This window comes from Suncus etruscus, chromosome X, assembly GCF_024139225.1.
Source record: "Suncus etruscus isolate mSunEtr1 chromosome X, mSunEtr1.pri.cur, whole genome shotgun sequence".
Classification (NCBI taxonomy): Eukaryota; Metazoa; Chordata; class Mammalia; order Eulipotyphla; family Soricidae; genus Suncus; species Suncus etruscus.
Window position 1 is genome coordinate 29,940,703 of NC_064868.1, and position 17,104 is coordinate 29,957,806.

The 17,104-nt window shown below is 36.9% G+C and overlaps 1 protein-coding gene and 1 non-coding gene across 2 annotated transcripts in view; both read right to left on the bottom strand.

The window, feature by feature from the left end:
- Nucleotides 1–17,104, bottom strand: part of DMD (dystrophin) — a 2,686,579-nt gene that overhangs the window by 268,257 nt on the left and 2,401,218 nt on the right. The window contains exon 61 of the mRNA XM_049766737.1: nucleotides 8,695–8,773. Within this exon, the coding sequence (XP_049622694.1) occupies nucleotides 8,695–8,773 (79 nt within the window). The remainder of the gene's footprint in view (nucleotides 1–8,694; nucleotides 8,774–17,104) is intronic.
- On the bottom strand, nucleotides 10,432–10,533 carry LOC126000356 (U6 spliceosomal RNA). Its single transcript, XR_007492700.1, has one exon. It is a non-coding gene; the product is annotated as a U6 spliceosomal RNA (small nuclear RNA).

Below are 17,104 nucleotides of genomic sequence, written 5' to 3' on the forward strand. Positions count from 1 at the left end.
CTATACTACTTCTAGAAATATACCCTAGGAACACAAAAATACAATGCAAAATTCCCTTCCTTACACCTATATTCATTGCAGCACTATTTACCATAGCAAGACTCTGGAAACAGCCACGATGCCCTTCAACAGATGAATGGCTAAAGAAACTGTGGTACATGTACACAATGGAGTATTATGCAGCTGTCAGGAGAGATGAAGTCATGAAATTTTCCTATACATGGATGTACATGGAATCTATTATGCTGAGTGAAATAAGTCTATTTTCTTTTCTAAAACACTTGCAATGTTGCTTTAATATTGAAGTCAACTTTTCTACCTCACTTATTACCTGGTACAATAGACAGTTTGTGTTTGTTTTTGAGCTCTTCAAGCTCCAGCACTGGGACTGTTCCCAGTGTGGCACTGGAGGTGGGGGCTTAGAGGGGTCAATTCAGAGTTATACCATGCAAAGTCTATTCTCTAGTCTTTCGTGCTATCTCCCTGGCCCCATGACACAGTAATGGCTCTGGCAGGGTATTTTATGCTAATTAAGCCCAAACCAAAAATGAACTACAGGTGGTATGCACTGGCATAAATAGGTTAAGGAGAAAAAGACACAGACTGAATACACTGTGTAGGAGTTAAGGTTCAATTCATGAAAAGCATATTTGGAAAGGAGAGACCTATTTCACTGAGAACTTTAGAAGCAAGATAGCAATACTTTGACCACTAATTTGACTGTAACAGGCAAGTTGTCATGTTGATAATGATATGGATAAACATAATAATAATAAGTAATAGTTGTAGGTATTGACCTAAAGATTTTCGAAATATTAACCATATGACCTGTGGCCCCCACCTGTGGGGTCTTGTTTACTCCTTTATTTGTTATTTGTGTATCCTCAAAGAGCTCCCAGAATGAGAAATTGATTTTGGTAATATTTATCCGCAGCGAATAATCCACACAAACAGGAGGTTAAAGGGTAAAAGGTTGGATGAAGAGAGTCCTTTGTCAGCCTGCTGCTAGCTCCAAAAAACACTCCAGCCACTCAGCAAACTCTCCCAAAAGACCCTGAACACCTGGATCCCAAACTATTTATTCGGATCTCAACAGCGCCCTTCCCTGGAAGGTCAAGTTGGGACAACAGGCAAAGAATAATCTTATGGAATTGTTTTCATATACAACATGACCTTGATGACAAATCCTATAGTCTGGTAATAATACCAACTTTCATAGAACTGGAACTCATTTATCATGAGATATTCTTACTTCAGAGCCATTAGAACAAGGGGTCGCCTTAAATTAAACGAAATGTGTTACTATTGTCTGCACTGTACAGTTGAAATAAAAATAGATTAAGTATCAGAGCAAGTATTTGAACTCAATCAGTCCAGCTTCAGAGCCTTAACTCAACCAATACTCATAGGAGATGACACTTGTTCAGAGGTGTCATGATAAAATTACAGGCTTTGAAAATCAAAGTAGCAAGGTTTTGCTCAAGAGGATTAGAAGAGAAAAATTTCTGTGGCACTATCAGAATAGAACCAAGAGTCACTGATATTTGTTCTTCCTGGGCAATGTGAGGCATCACTTTGGATATTCAGAAACTGGTTTCCTGATCAAGATCTTAAATTATAACGACCAAGGGACCTTGATTATGTCACTGGATCTTTTTACACCGATTCCATCATGTTTAAAATATGGGAAGGATTGAAACAGTTCAAAATCTCTAAAACATTTTTTGGCTACAGCCTACAGCATGGAAACATTTTACATTATGATATTGCATGTTCATGTGTGTGTGCACCACACTTATGTGCTTGGGACTGAAGTGTCAAAATTCTGCTTAACCTTGTTTGTGCAATGTACTCTGATATTTTCTAATCGGTTTCATTCCATTAAAATTTGTTGGTTGCAAGTCATTAAACTGATTTCAGGATCCACTAATGAGTAGTTTGGAAACAATTCATATAGATACTCTGCTTCAGATATTCCACAAAAGGGGACTCTTGGGGTGGGAATGGAGTTGGAAGACTTGGAAAAGAGAGTTGACCCTTTTGCCCTATCAATACTAATTCTCTTCTTACTTGGATTGTGTTCTTACTTATTTCCATAAAAATTTCTTAACATTAGACTATTTAGCAAATACCATACATACTAGGGCAAAGGTTCCCTGGCTATGTTTCGTGAAATATTTAGTGAGAAATTAGTTGGTGTTGTCTGAAATGGGCTTCTGTAGTATATAAGTATGCCCTTCTCAGGTCTTTTTTGTTCATTTGTTTGGTATTTTGGGCCACACCTGGCAGCACTCAGGGGTTACTCCTGGCTCTGTGCTCAGAAATCGTCCTTTGCAGGCGGGGGACCATAGGGATGCTGGGAATCGAACAGGTTGGCTTTGTGCAAGGCAAACACCCTACACTATGCTATCACTCCAGCTCCCACTCTCAGGTCTTGATGCATATTAAATGCTCCTAGAATCCCAACAAGATAGAAACATGCTTATTTATAACCTCTTATGGTCCCAATCCCACTGATCCCAGAAATATTTCCTTTATTTTAATTTTATTTTTATTTTTCACCTCCCAAATGTTACTCAGAATTTCTGCATGCCTTACTGGTGAATTTTGGCCAATTCAATCAATGTGAGGGCCTGAGAATGTAGTGCTGCTGTGGTTCTCTAATACCTGGGTCACTACATTTTTTTCTTTTATGCTTTGGGCCTTGAGGGTTGGACCTAATGATGCTTTTGGGCCTCCATGGCTGTACCATGATCCTCAGAAGGACCACATGGTGCCACCAATTGAACCTAGGTCAGATACATGCCAAGCATTTTTCTTTGCTTTTGTTTTTTGAGGCCACACCCATTTGATGCTCAGGGGTTACTCCTGGCTAAGCGCTCAGAAATTGCCCCTGGCTTAGGGGGATCATATGGGACGCTGGGGGATCGAACCGCAGTCCATTCTTGGCTAGCACTTGCAAGGCAGACACCTTACCTCTAGCGCCACCTCACCGGCCCCAACCAAGCATTTTTCTAATGACTTTTATCTCCTGACACCAACTATTTATTTTAAAGGAAGAATTATTTAATATTGCACAGGACATTAATGTTCTGTGAAACTTGGCTTAGAAAATGCTTCTTTAGGAAGTTTTAGAATTTATAAAATAGCAAGATGATTATAAGTTCTTTTTGTTGTTACAGAAATATTTCCAATTCTACCCAAATACAGCTTGGTGCTAAAACTAAGAAACCCAGAGAATTGAGAAAAAGAGCCTGAAAAAAGCATTTATTTCTTAAAGAATGCTTTTACATCCTCTATTTAGGGTTTCTGGGGACTTACATAGAGTTGCTCAGAGGCTTATTTCTATGTTCAGGATTGAGCCCTGGTGGTGCTAAGGACAACATATGTGATCCAGTGATCAAATCTGGGTTGCCAGAATGCAAGGCAAATGCCTTAATTGGTGTACTCTTTCTTGGGCCCCAGGAAATAATCACAAATTTAAAATAAAATGATGTGTGATAAGTGAAATGAATCAGAGGGAGAGGGACAGACAGAATGATCACACTCATTTGCAGAATATAAAAATAATAGCATGATATTAATACCCAAAGCCAATAGAAACAAGGGACAGGTAGTAAGTCTGCCACAGAGTGGGGGAATGCAGTTAGGACAGGAAAAGGATTAATAGTAATAGTAATAATAACAATAATAGTAGGAAATTATTACTCTGAACAAGAATTGAGAGTTGAAAGGAGGTAAAGTTATATACATGATACCTTTGAAATAATAGTATTGCAAACCAGTGTATAAAAAGAAAAAATTGGAGAAAGAGAAGAAAACTGTTTTCCATAATGGTAGACTGGATATAAAGTTGAAAGGGAACTGGAAACATTAGTGTTGGGAAGTAAACATTAGAGATGAGTAATGGGAGTGCGAACATTTTACAACTGCAACTTTCAAAATTGTACAACTGAAACTTTGTACAACTTTGTATTTTGTATACTGTATAACTATAACTTTCAAAATTGAAATAAAATTGTCTCTAGTGGAAAGCAGGACCTCAAATAATGTGGCTTTATTCAAATTACTCAGAATTTTTTTTCTTGTCAACATTATATGGACCCAATATGGAAGAGATCAAGTTTTGCTGAAGACCTGCTGTATTTTCTTAATTATAGACAGATGAGAAAAACATACTACTCACACACAATACATATACATTTTAACAGTGCAGTTTTTAAAAACTGAAAATCAAATTTAATTCTCCTTTTCCTGGTTGAAATTGCAGACATCAATTAGAAATCGTAGAATTAAAAGCAGGTTAGTATCTGTCAATGGATATGTATAATATTTTAATATGTATTTTTCTTCCTATTTTTTTCTCAGACTAAGATAGAAGAAACAACTTTGTCAATAAGTAGAGAAAGGACCACCAAAAACAAACTAAATACTTTTTTTAGTAAAATAAAATCAGATAACTGCTAATGTAATTTTCAAAGATGAATATGTGTGTGTGTGTGTGTGTGTGTGTGAGAGAGAGAGAGAGAGAGAGAGAGGGGAGAGAGTGTGTGTGTTTGTATGAGAGGAAAAAAGAGAAAAGGGAAGTGAAGAAAAGTAGGAAAAAGGGAGGAATGCATAAAGAGATTGAATGAGGCCACTGTCAAAGGGAGGAGAGAGACAAAGAAGAGACAGTGAGTAAGCATACTTGTAGGGAAGTTAGAGAAACATCCTTTTCTTTCTTTTCATGTCTCTATCTTAAATAATACTCAATATTATATATATTAGTCTACAAGTAATTTATTAGACATTTATATAAACTCAAGCATAGCTTTAGTGTATTTAAAATGCGTTTTGGAGGAAAAGCTATATTTATGGAACATAATTTAACAGTAAATAAAGAACCCACGAGTAGCCACGACTTAAACATAACCTTGATGATTTCTGATGCAACTTGGTAGAGGGCAGAGTGACAGTACATATCAAAAGACTTAGGAATGTAAATATTCTTTAACAGAGCAGTTTACTTTAACAAGGCATTATTTTGTAGAAATGATGTGAGATTTTTATAGAGAGGTACAAGTGTTATTCACAATGCTGGAACAATAGTGAACATTTTGAAATGACCTTAATATTGAGTGATTCAAGACCATCTTCATAAATCTGACATAACCACAGAGTGAATACTACTGGCCATTAAAAAATCATTTGGAAGAGAAATATGTAAACATGTGAAAATATTTTTTATCATAGTTCTAAGGGTGAAAAGCTGGCTATAACAGTAATATTTTTAAAAGCACTCTCTGGTTTTAAAAGATAGAAATCTGAATTTGTGCACAGACAAAAAGATACATGCCTAAAAGAAAGAGAAAAAGTATATAAACCACATTTGGGGATCATGGCTATCCTTGAATACTGGGGTTATTGATCATTTTTCTTGTCCTGTTTATATTTTCTGCTTTCCAAAATTTCCTTCAATAATATATGTTACCTTGAATATTAAAAATTTGTTCAGAAGAGGAAACAAATTCTCTTTCTTGAGTCTTTAACCTGGTTGTATTATTTCTCAAATATTCTTGAAACTATATTGATACTTTTGGTACTCACCAACAAATTGTCTACACATATATTGAAAGTTCTCGTGAATACTGTAGGGAAAAGTATATCCCCAAATTCTGTTTTTGGGAAAATTTCATGGGGAGGGTCCTTTCAGAGAGGACCTTTGTCCTACCTTAAGGGTGTTCTGTTTCCAGGCTAAACCTAACCCCCTTATCAGAATTGAAATCTACATTCCTTTGTTTACAGTACCTTTGGTAACCTATCCAACTGACCTTCTCCTCTTCCTAAAGTCCTCTGCCTCAGCTAAAATATTTAATGATGTCTAAGACCACATGGCAAGCCATTCAATTCTGCTAGGGCTCTCCCAATGGCATAGGAGATATACATGTCATTAAGAAATTCCTCTTTTCAATCTCTCTGATACTTGACTTACATGTCTAGTCTCTAATTATGGTGCTTAAATAAAGATTTTAAAAAAAAAACCCCAAAGGAGAACAGAATGATTTATTATGCACCTTGATAATATACAAGAAATTGGGGAGCTTTCTGGAATAGCTCCATTTAGCTATGTACATTAGTATCTTTGAGCTTTGTGTGTGTGTGTGTGTGTGTGTGTGTGTGTGTTTACAGGTATGAACTTTCTGCAAGTAGACACGGGAATGATAAGGTTTGAAAGGTGTGAGAAAATTCCACCTAGCTCCTCAAAGTTCTTCTCTCACAATTGAGAGATAATGGTGTACATGCTACCACTAGGAGGCATTCCTCTGGCTTATAGTTTTTTACCCTATTAAAATACAAATAACCCAGGAGTGTCCATTAAACTTTACTTGTCACCTGGGTTAAATGAGCATAACATCTTCTGAGAATAATCTCTAATAGGGAAGACCTGATCGTTGTTGTGGGGAAGACAGAGAGAATAAAGAAAAGTGTCTGTGGAATAATTAATACTCATAATGGTAATATTATTATTTATGTGTTATGATTCACTTAGAAGTAATTTAACCTCAATTAAATTCAATAGATTGGTAGCCACCATGGCAACTTAAGCAGACCCAAGCCTTGGAAAATTACAGAAGACAGAATCTGCAGTCTTTATATTCTTTAGTTATTTCTAAAAGCCTCAATCATGCTTAAATACATGCTTTGATTATTCCTCTTTCTTCTTGTCATTTTTTTTTGCAAATAGTGCATGCACATGGATAACAAGTTTAGACCCAGTGAAGAAATTAAGACAAAGTTTCACTTATATGTTATCAATGTATAGGAAAAAAGACCTGACAACTAATTTCGGGCACTTTTGCTTTAAAAAACTTATGACCAATTGAAGACACACATGAAAACATTATTCCAATAATTGAAAATGTTGGTGAGGCTGTTCTTTATTAACTTGTATAAGTAGAAATAAAGGAAATGATCAGAAAATAGTAATAAAAAAGACAGAATAATAGACATGCTATGTTATTCCTCTCTATAAAATATAGACAATAGGGCCAGAGAGATAGGACAGTGGTAGGGTGTTTGCCTTGCAAGCAGCAGATCCAGGATGGATGGTGGTTCAAATCCTGACATTCCATAAGGTCTCCTTTGCCTGCCAAGAGAGATTTCTGAGCACTGAGCCAGGAGTAACCCCTGAGCTCCACTGGGTGTGACCCAAAAACCAAATATCAAAAATTAGAATAAAATAATAAAATATAGACAATAAGTAAAAGATACTTAAGTGCAGTTGTAAAAATAGACTCTAGGGAACAGAGCGATACCACAGCAGAAGGCCATTTGCTTTGTAAGCAGACGATCCAGGACTGTTCGGATCGCGGCGTCCCATATAGTTCCCAACCAGGAGCGATTTCTGAGCGTATAGCCAGGAGTAACCCCTGAGAGTCACTGGATGTGGACCAACCCCCTCCCCAAATAGATTCTAGATCTGGGTTTGAATTCTAGTTTTGTTATTTATTCATTGTATGCCTGTATGCATTAATTTTCTCATTTTTTAAAATGGATAAAATGATGGCAAGAATCTCATCAGTTGTTACAAGGATTAAGTTAGTTCATATTTATAACAATGAGAGCCACATGGTGATTACCTTAAAATGATCACTAAACCCTCATAATCATGTAAAACAAGAAATATACCAAAAGGAGAACATGTTAACTCCATGGGGTAGAAGTATTTTTTAAAGATCAATAAAACTGATTACATCTATATTTGTTGAAAAAACATGATTTGCAAATTAGAAATCAGAGTAAAAAAGTAACTTGTCAAATTGGTATGCATTGCTAGATTAATAAAAACTTCCAAAATTCAATATTCAGTTCATTGAGGTTATTATACTAATATTATCTAAGTATTTAGTGATTAATTTATTAACTTATGTTGCAATATATTGTATGTATAATTATAAATATTTTATAAATTATAGTAAAGAATATATATATATATTGTTTGTTTTTGCTTGTTTTGTTTTTGAGCCACACCCAGTGACGCTTAAAGGTTACTCCTGGCTATGCTCTCAGAAATCGCTCCTGGCTTGGGGGACCATATGGGATGCCGGGGATCAAACCTAGGTCCATCCTGGGTCAGCCGAGTGCAAGACAAACGCCCTATTGCTGTGCTATCGCTTTGGCCCCATAGTAAAGAATATATTAAAATAGATAATATAATAGTAAATTAGTAAATACTTCAATTGTAAAAGAATATTATCAGGAAATGAAAAGAATAAATTAAGTTCAAGGCTAAAATATGAATCAATAGAGTTAAGAAAATAAGATAAGCTGAGGTTCAATTTTGGAGTTTGGCAGTACTTAACAAAACATAATTTCAAATTCTCAGTAGTTAATTATCATATCACAATTACATGATATGATAATGATCAGCTTTATGAAGTGAACTCTATAAGCATAGCTAGATTAAAAATACTAGTCCAGCTAGCACTTGAGAATGCATTGCAAGAAACAATTATGTAAGGACCAGAGACTGGACAGAACAGTCTAATTGGTCTTTGTCTTCCAAGCCGTGTAAACTCACCCATCAAGCTGTATTTCAGGATGACTTATGCCTAAATTCAGACCATTTGGCAGAGATGATTGGAATTCAAGTCTTTAATTCTTCCTCACAAAGCTGCAAAGAAGAGGTATAACAAAGAAAGTGACACAACTTACTGGAAAGGAAATGCTGGGATGCAGGGCCAAAGTCCCTGTGGGCTTCGTGCAGCTGCCTGATACGCTCCTCAACAGCCACCTGGGGAAAAAAGGAGAGCATGATGTCCTCTCATTGAATATAATGAGGGGCAATTAAAATAATGTATCATTTTGGTAAGATAGTTTAGATCTCTAAGAATGCAATATTGAAACAAAAATGTATAACCCTACTTTTTTAAAATTTGTGTTTGCTTGTTTGGGGGCCATAACTGGTGATGCTCAGGGGTTACTCCTGGTTCTGCACTCAGAAACCACTTTTGGCAGGCTCAGGAGACCATACAGGATGCTGTGGATCCGCTTTGTGCAAGGCAAACCCCCTATCCACTGTGCCCTGAACTTGAGTATTTCTGACAATTGCTTAGAACTGCTTTGATTGCAAGGACCATTCCTTATCTTGCCTCTTCTATTTTTCCTCCTTCACAACCCACTTAAACCTTCCATATGGTATGTGGCAGCAAATATTTATCTAATGACTACTTGATTTAATCAATGGGTATGTCTGCATATTTGAGAGATAAAGAAAGATATAAAGAATGGAAAATAATGTGGAAGAAAAAGAGAAATGGAAAATAAATAAGTGTGTGGGATGGGAAGAGAAAGTAAGAACAGGCAAGAAATAAGAATGCCCACTGGCATGAACTATATGTTCCCAGGTAAATTATTCTAATATTAAACTTTTTTCTTATCATTAAATGGGGGCAACAATATGATCCACTGCATGGAGATTTTGTGTGAATTAAGAGGAAACATGAGAAATGTTTAGCCTAGTTTCTGTCCTTGGATAATTGCTCAATAAATGTTAGTAGCTACTGTTAGTGGAGCTATTATAGGTAATAAATGCAGAGAACTAGATTACAATGTGCCAGGCACCACAAAGTGGCCAATATTTATTAAGTCCTCTGGCATGGCAATATGAATTAAAGTATTGGACCTTCATAATTCCCACTATGGTAGGAAGTAAAATTATCTCCCCAATTCATTGATGTAGAAACTGAAGTTTGAGAGGTTTCAAATATAATCCAGGCTAGTTTTGTGGCTTTGGTAATAGAGTTTGGTTAAGTATGAGGTCCTGGGTTCAATTCCTGAAGGTTCTGCAAGCACTGCCAGGAGCAATACTTAGGTGACCACAAACCTGACAGTAGCCCCTGAGGATGGTCAGGTGTGACACAAAAACCAAGAAACAAAACTAAAGCCAAAAAATTAAAAATAAATACAACCAAAAGCAAAGAAAACTATACAACCCAAAGCAAATGTTGCCTATGCATAAGCGATTAGTTAACCAACTAGCAAAGTCAGTATTCAAAGTCACTTATTCTTTTCTCAAACAAGATGTAAATTGAACTGTGAAAGATTATGGCTACACTGGCCCAAACTTAAGGCTAGCCACCTCAGGAGGAGAGGAGTGGTCAAGCCTCCAATCTGCCAAAGCCATACTTGCTGCCTCTATCAACCAGAATCACTGTTTTCCTGATGGCCTGCCACATAACTGACCCTCTATGATTCCCTGCATGGATGCCAAGGTGACTACACTTCAGGTATGACTGTGTTTGGGCATATATCACCAGGGCTTTTTTTTTTTTTTTTTTTTTTTTGTCAATGAGTGTGGACATCTTCCCTAGTTTTTCTTCTTTCGAGAAAGTCTGGCAGCTGTAACCAAACCCACAAACACAGTCTCCATGTTCAAATTGTGTGTTTTTTTAAAATAAGGAACACGTCACGAATTTGTATGTCATCCTTGCAAAGGGCCATGCTAATCTTCTCTGTATCATTCCAATTTAATATATATACTGCTGAAGCGATCACCAAACTGTGTTTGAACCTTCTTCTAGGAGGTCCTGCAGCTGGGTATATGCCCTAAAATTTGTAATATCATTGTTTTGAATTTCTGAAAAACTTCATTTGTTTGATGGTGTCATTCCTAAAGGAACACCGCAATTTAACATACTGGACATACAACAATAAGAGCTTACTAAACCTGCCATTTTATTAATGACTTCATTGGTGATACAATAAAAAATTTGCAAAAGTCAGTTTGCTATTGTACATTTCCTTTTTCTTTTCATTCTTTTTTCTCTTCTCTTCCATTTTCTTTTTTATTTTTGGGCCACACCTGGTGGTGCTCAGGGGTTACTCCTGGCTATGTGTTCCTGGCTTTGGGGACCATATGGGACGCTAGGGGATCGAACCGTGGACTGTCCTTTGTCAGCTGTGTGCAAAGCGAATGCCCTACTGCTGCAAAATCGCTCCAGCCCCTCCATTTATTTTTCTTTCCATATTTTGCTTTCACTTATGTGTAAACAAATGTCTGATGATCAACTACGATATATGTCATATCTGTGATCCATTTTCTTTAAATCAATTTTAAAAATCACTAGGTCTTGCTTTCCCTCTTAACTGCTCTCCTAAAAATGATAGCTGAAAAGGCATAAATATTAAACAAGCATTTGCCTTTAATTTATTTTAATTAATTAACTTACTAAACACAGACCAAACCTACACATCTATGCCACAGCAAACACCAAATGTATTTACTGATCCAATACTAAGATAATATCTTTTTCTTGAAGAGCATCTTACCACTCGATTACAGAGATGGGTTCTCAGAGAAATAATTTGCAGGAATGTCTGAAATATGCAATTATTTCTAATTGAAGAATGAGTAAATTTTAAAGAAATTAATGAAGATGGGACGGCGAGGTGGTACTAGAGGTAAGGTGTGTGCCTTGCAAGCGCTAGCCAAGGAAGGACCACGGTTCCATCCCCCCGGCATCCCATATGGTCCCACCAAGCCAGGGGCAATTTCTGAGCGCTTAGCCAGGAGTAACCCCTGAGCATCAAACGGGTGTGGCCCAAAAAACCAAACAAAAAAGAAATTAATGAAGAAAGAGGTGGTTATGCAAGTTTGGTGAAAAGAATGCCATATGGACATGGACACTGCCCAAAGGGCTTTTCATATAGTAAGAAAAAAATCCCAAGGGGAAAATATGCGTGGGGAGGAATCATGACAGTGTTACTGGCCATGTGTTCTAGCAATAACTTTCATAATGTTTTTGCTTCAGAGCAACAATGTGGGTACAGCAACTGAATCCAAAATAGGTCCCCAATCTCATATATATCTGCCTATTACATTCCTTCATTCAAAACATTATCACAGTTGATTCTTTTATCTATAACTCAAATGAAAATCAGAATTGGAAAATGGTTTTGTAATAGCTAAAAGCTTTTTCATAAAAAAGGTAAACAATTTTGGTGAGGGGGTCTGATCTTTGAAATATGAACAAGGTTTCTAGTATGGAAGGTAGATGGATGAGGCAGTTGGTGATGGATATGTAGAACTTAAAGAATGAGGGATGTGTGTATGAATTCATTTGAAACATGACTTTTGGAATAACAGTGAAAGCTTTGAGTGGATATATTGTAGATATGTGCATATATACAGCCAATTTGTCTCAGTTATCAAAGGAACTGGAAGAGATAATGAATGGCATCGAATTATGTATTAGAAGGTGATGAGGGAACAAGGAGTCAAAGAAATTTTTATAGAATTGGTTAAAGTTACAAAAATAACTCAATTGCCTCTGAATCAGTAACTTCTCTGTTTCTTTGTATAAAAACTGATACAAGTATAACATCTTTTTGGAAATACACAACCGGTTTTTCCGATTAGATCATAGATCATGAAAGCTTAGAAGAGGAAGAAACCTTATCTATCATATCTTATCTTACAACTGTCTCAGATGGGAAAAATTCAGCCATCTGCTCCAGGAGTGCTCATAATCTAGTACAAAACTTTTCTTCAGTAAAAGCATATCAGAGGGAAAATATTATTCATATATATCCATGAAGATAGGGATACATCTTTTTTCCTTTTATCTCTCTGGTGCTGAGCACCATACCTGGGCTACTGTAGGTAGTCAATTGAATGATTTGAATGATATCAATTGAATGACTATATAAAATGAATGAGTATCAGTTGAATATCAATATCACTTGAATGAATGTACATCTTATTCAAACATTGTCACCATAACAAAAGTCTTTTCATCAAAAATGGTCTTTTCCAAGATTTCCAGCACAAGTATTTGGAAAGGCCTTTTCTTCCTTCCACCTTCCCCTTCTTTTTGCTGATCAAAGTTTTAAAAAGGAAAATAATTTGGATTTACTTGGTTTACAATACTAGATTAAGTTATTACATAAAACTGTAAGTTGTCAGGGAAAATCAGAACCCAAGTCTTTCCTAGACTTGTTTGTTCCCTAATTTTTTGGGGGGTGTCACACCCTGCAGTGCTCAGGAATTACTCCTGGCTCTGTGCTCAGAAATCACTCCTGGCAGGCATATGGGATGCTGGGATTCGAACCACCATCTATTCTGGATTGGCTGAGTGCAAGGCAAATGCCTTACTGCTGTGCTATCTCTTCGCCCCCTTGTTCCCTAATTTTTAAGCAATCGTATTTGAGATCTATGAGGACCCAACATTATTTATTGCTTTCTCATTTCAGATGAGTTCTGTTGACCGTGCTGTTTTCAGTGGCTTCCCTTCTTTCACTCTATTGAAAAATATCTCCACATTCATTCAAGATATAGTCATTATGATACAAATTCCTTGTTCCTGGTGATAGAGGACTTGCCTATCACATCCACAGTTTAGCACAGTGCCACAAAATTAAGAAATGCTCAGTAAATTCTAGATCTTTGGAATAATACAAGGCATTGGGAGTTCCTGTTATCTATTAGGCACAGAATGAGTCTGATTAGAGTAGACTTCAAATTGTAATGTGGGGAATAATGAACAAGCATGAAGTTACTTTACTTCATTAATGATAACACTCTCTTCCTAGCTGTGACTATTTCTCAAAGCTCAGTCCATTTCTCTTTATCTGTAGAAGGATATCCTTATTTCATTTGTCCCTTCAATACTGCATTCAATAAGCCAACATGAGAAGAAAGAAAAAGATTAGATAACATTGCTGCTCCTAGAAAGGATTTCAAATATATCTATCTGAATGCAAATATTTGTTACTTACCGTCATTTTAAATTCTTAAGGGCTTCCACCTTCTTTTTGGCCATGTTAATTACTTTGAAGTTTTTATCTTCAATGGAGCCTTAGATCTAAGGATTCCCTCCCAATGTGGATGTACTTTGTTAAGCAGTGTGATTTCTCCTATTGTCCATGTGTTAGTACTGCTGGCACAACTTTCTGGCTCTCGGTTGGTCTACTACAGTGTTTTTCCAACTTTTCCAACAATGGTCCTTTTTTGACTTTATTACCTTCCAGCCATTGCCCTGTTTCACAAGTTGGCACCCTAGTTTTATTCTGTGGTTCCTTGTTTATACTATTTTCCCTTGGAACATCCTGGAGATTTATAAGGGGGATGACCCTATGAACTCCTATGGTGAAAAACAATGTTCTAGAGCCTTTGATAAATATCCATAGGCATGCAAGAAAGAGATTTTTACGTCTACATTAATTAACTTATTTTAAAAAAACACTTTTACTGGTGCTCGTGAATAAATTCACACATGCACACTAATGACACTCTACAGTTCATTTATAAGTTTTTCTCTGGCAGTTTTGTAGTTTGTACAGTTTTCTATATGCTTGAGTCTATGTTGAGGGAACCATATGATTCATTTTCCAAATACTTAAATATAACACTCAGAGATCTAAACACTGTTCTGGAAGTATAACTAAGACTTGTCAGTAAATCTTTTCAAATCTTGACTAACAGTAATTATTTTTAGTTAAATGCATTATTGTTCTTCTTCTGATTTTTTGATGGTGTGACTGAAAAAAATAGTCTGAGATAAGACTTAGAATGAGAACATATAATAGGTATAGCTCTATGGAAAAATAACCTTAGCTTGATGAATGCACAGATGACTAAATTCTCTTTTTCTTTAATTTATTTGTGTTTTCTTGACATTGAGACATGGAGAGTTTCTTGCATTTGACTAAAGGATAGATTACAGGAAAGCAACCAGTGCTAACACGGTGCTTGCTTTGAGTAGGAGAATAATTATTAGTTAATTTTGTGTGATTTATGGCACAGATGCTAATGCATACCATTGGAGTCCATCATTAATCCACCTCTCTTTATATGCCTCTCTTAGGAATAACCAACTTTCCACTTCAAATTGCTGTTCTGATTTCTTTGCTCTTAATCTCTGACTCCTTTACTATTCCTTCTTTTCTCTTTCCTTTGCCTCCACCCTCTTTCCTACTCAGGCCTTTAACTTCCACCTCACAGGTTTCTCGCATGTATTTTAGCTGTTTGCATAGTGGTTTTTCATGCTCATGCAACTGCTTCATTCTGTGATAATGGAGTCAGGTTATATCAACATTAAGTTAGCTTCATAGACCCAAGTAACTTAAGGGCATCATTAATTTTAATTTAGAAAAGCAGCAATCAGCCTCCTCTACTGCTTCATTTGTCAGAATCTCTTGTTTTCATTACAGTTACGGACTTATGAAAAATTATGATGGAACAGGATGAGATCATAGGAAGCATTTCTTTAGCTTTTTGGGTGGTAGTTCTTTCAAAGAAATTCAAGTTGAATTTCCTTTGCTGAGATTATGTAACCTGATGTAGACTTTATCTTAAAAACTAGCTTCTCTATGTAACCAGTCAGACCACCGAAGCAGCAACTGTGACGTACAGACTTATACTACACGCCCTACTCATCTAACACATTCAAGCAAACTAGCATTCCCTTGCTATTATCTCCTCTCTTCTCACTACTTTTTCTTTTCTTCTCTTTTCTTTTTTTCTTTTCTCTTCTCCCTTTCTTTCTAATGTATTTTCTCTTTTCTTCTTTCTTACCCCTTCCATATACTTTCCCCTTTCCCCCTTTGGAAATCCAACTATCCCTTCACCCTTTAATCCCACCCAGACCTCCCACCGTATTAAAGCTCTTCACCCTTAGTTCTTAATCCATTAGGCATCAAGACTGACCTCCTACCCCAATGAACCAGTACCCAGCACCCAAGAGAAGGGAAACCCAGTCAAACCCACACCTCGCCCCCGCAAGAAAAGGCAACCAGCTCCCCTGCGGACTCATGCTGCACGGCCCTCCCTACCAAATCCCCCTACCGTGGACTGTTACTTGAAACCGGACTTAGCTCTAAAAGTATCCCCAATGCAAGAACTCCTCCGAGACCTGCCTGCCGCAAATCCTTTGCCAATCTCAAGAAGGTCAGGGGGAGTGATGGAAAGGTGCCTGGGAAGCACACACCACAAGAAAATCCCAAAAGACAATGGGGAAACCTATACTTCTAACATAAGTATAAGACTGGTATTACACCACCTCTTTACCTGCTTTTCCCCAAAAGTAAGGTAGTCTCAGACATCACATGGTTCCTTTAATTATTTTGTTAATTCATTTTTTAAATGTTTGTTTTACATATACATATGTGAGCACATATACTTTTATTCCTAATTTTATCTTGTTTGGATGTGTGACCTGTTTCTGTTTTCTTCTCTGTCCATCCCCAAATGCAACGACAATATAAAGTAGCACCATTTCTCCCTGCAAAGGCACACTAAAAAGGGGAAATCTTTCATAAAAAAAGAGCTCTTATCTACTAGAGATAATAACTCATACTTGTTTATAATACAGGGATATCTCCTACCTTGAAAATATGTCACGTGGACCCAAATTAGACCTCAGGTGATTAGACACCATCCATCCAGCCTTGAACCCTGGGTCCCAGACATAGAATCAACACCGTTCTTCACAACAGCTACAGGAAACAAATCCCATCCGGGACATCCTTAATACCGCTGGGCCACCAACAAGTGCCAGCTCTAATATGATATCTTGACAACAAAGAAAATAGGAACAACTTGACCTAAGAACAGGTTATCCTACTTCACCAGCTAACGATAAGACAAAATCAGAAGACTTGTCACTTTTTGGTCGGTCCAAAAGCCACGATCGCGATTTACAGATGACTGGCTGCTAGAACCATGACCGGACTGTGTGTGTATCCTGGGACCAATAAAAAGCCCTAGTCTAGGGTTTGAGCTACGACCTGCACAACAACCATGATCTCTAATTCCAGAGGTCTGTCTGAGACTATTGAAATGGAATGGGTCTTCTGGAAACATTATGAAAGACGCTATCCCAGGCCCCGTCCTAGGATCAGTACAAAGAACAAGACCACCAACCACAGAAAACATTAAAATGACATGGAGGGAACAGAACTTCTAGAACCACAAAGAAAGACTTTATCATAAGTCCCACTTCTGGACCTGTACAGATACTGAGATCTATAGATACAGGACCATCACCCAGGACGGAGCAGAAGTTTTCCAAACACCACGAAAGCACCACCGGTAGAGTAAATGAACCTGAACGGAGTCTATAGT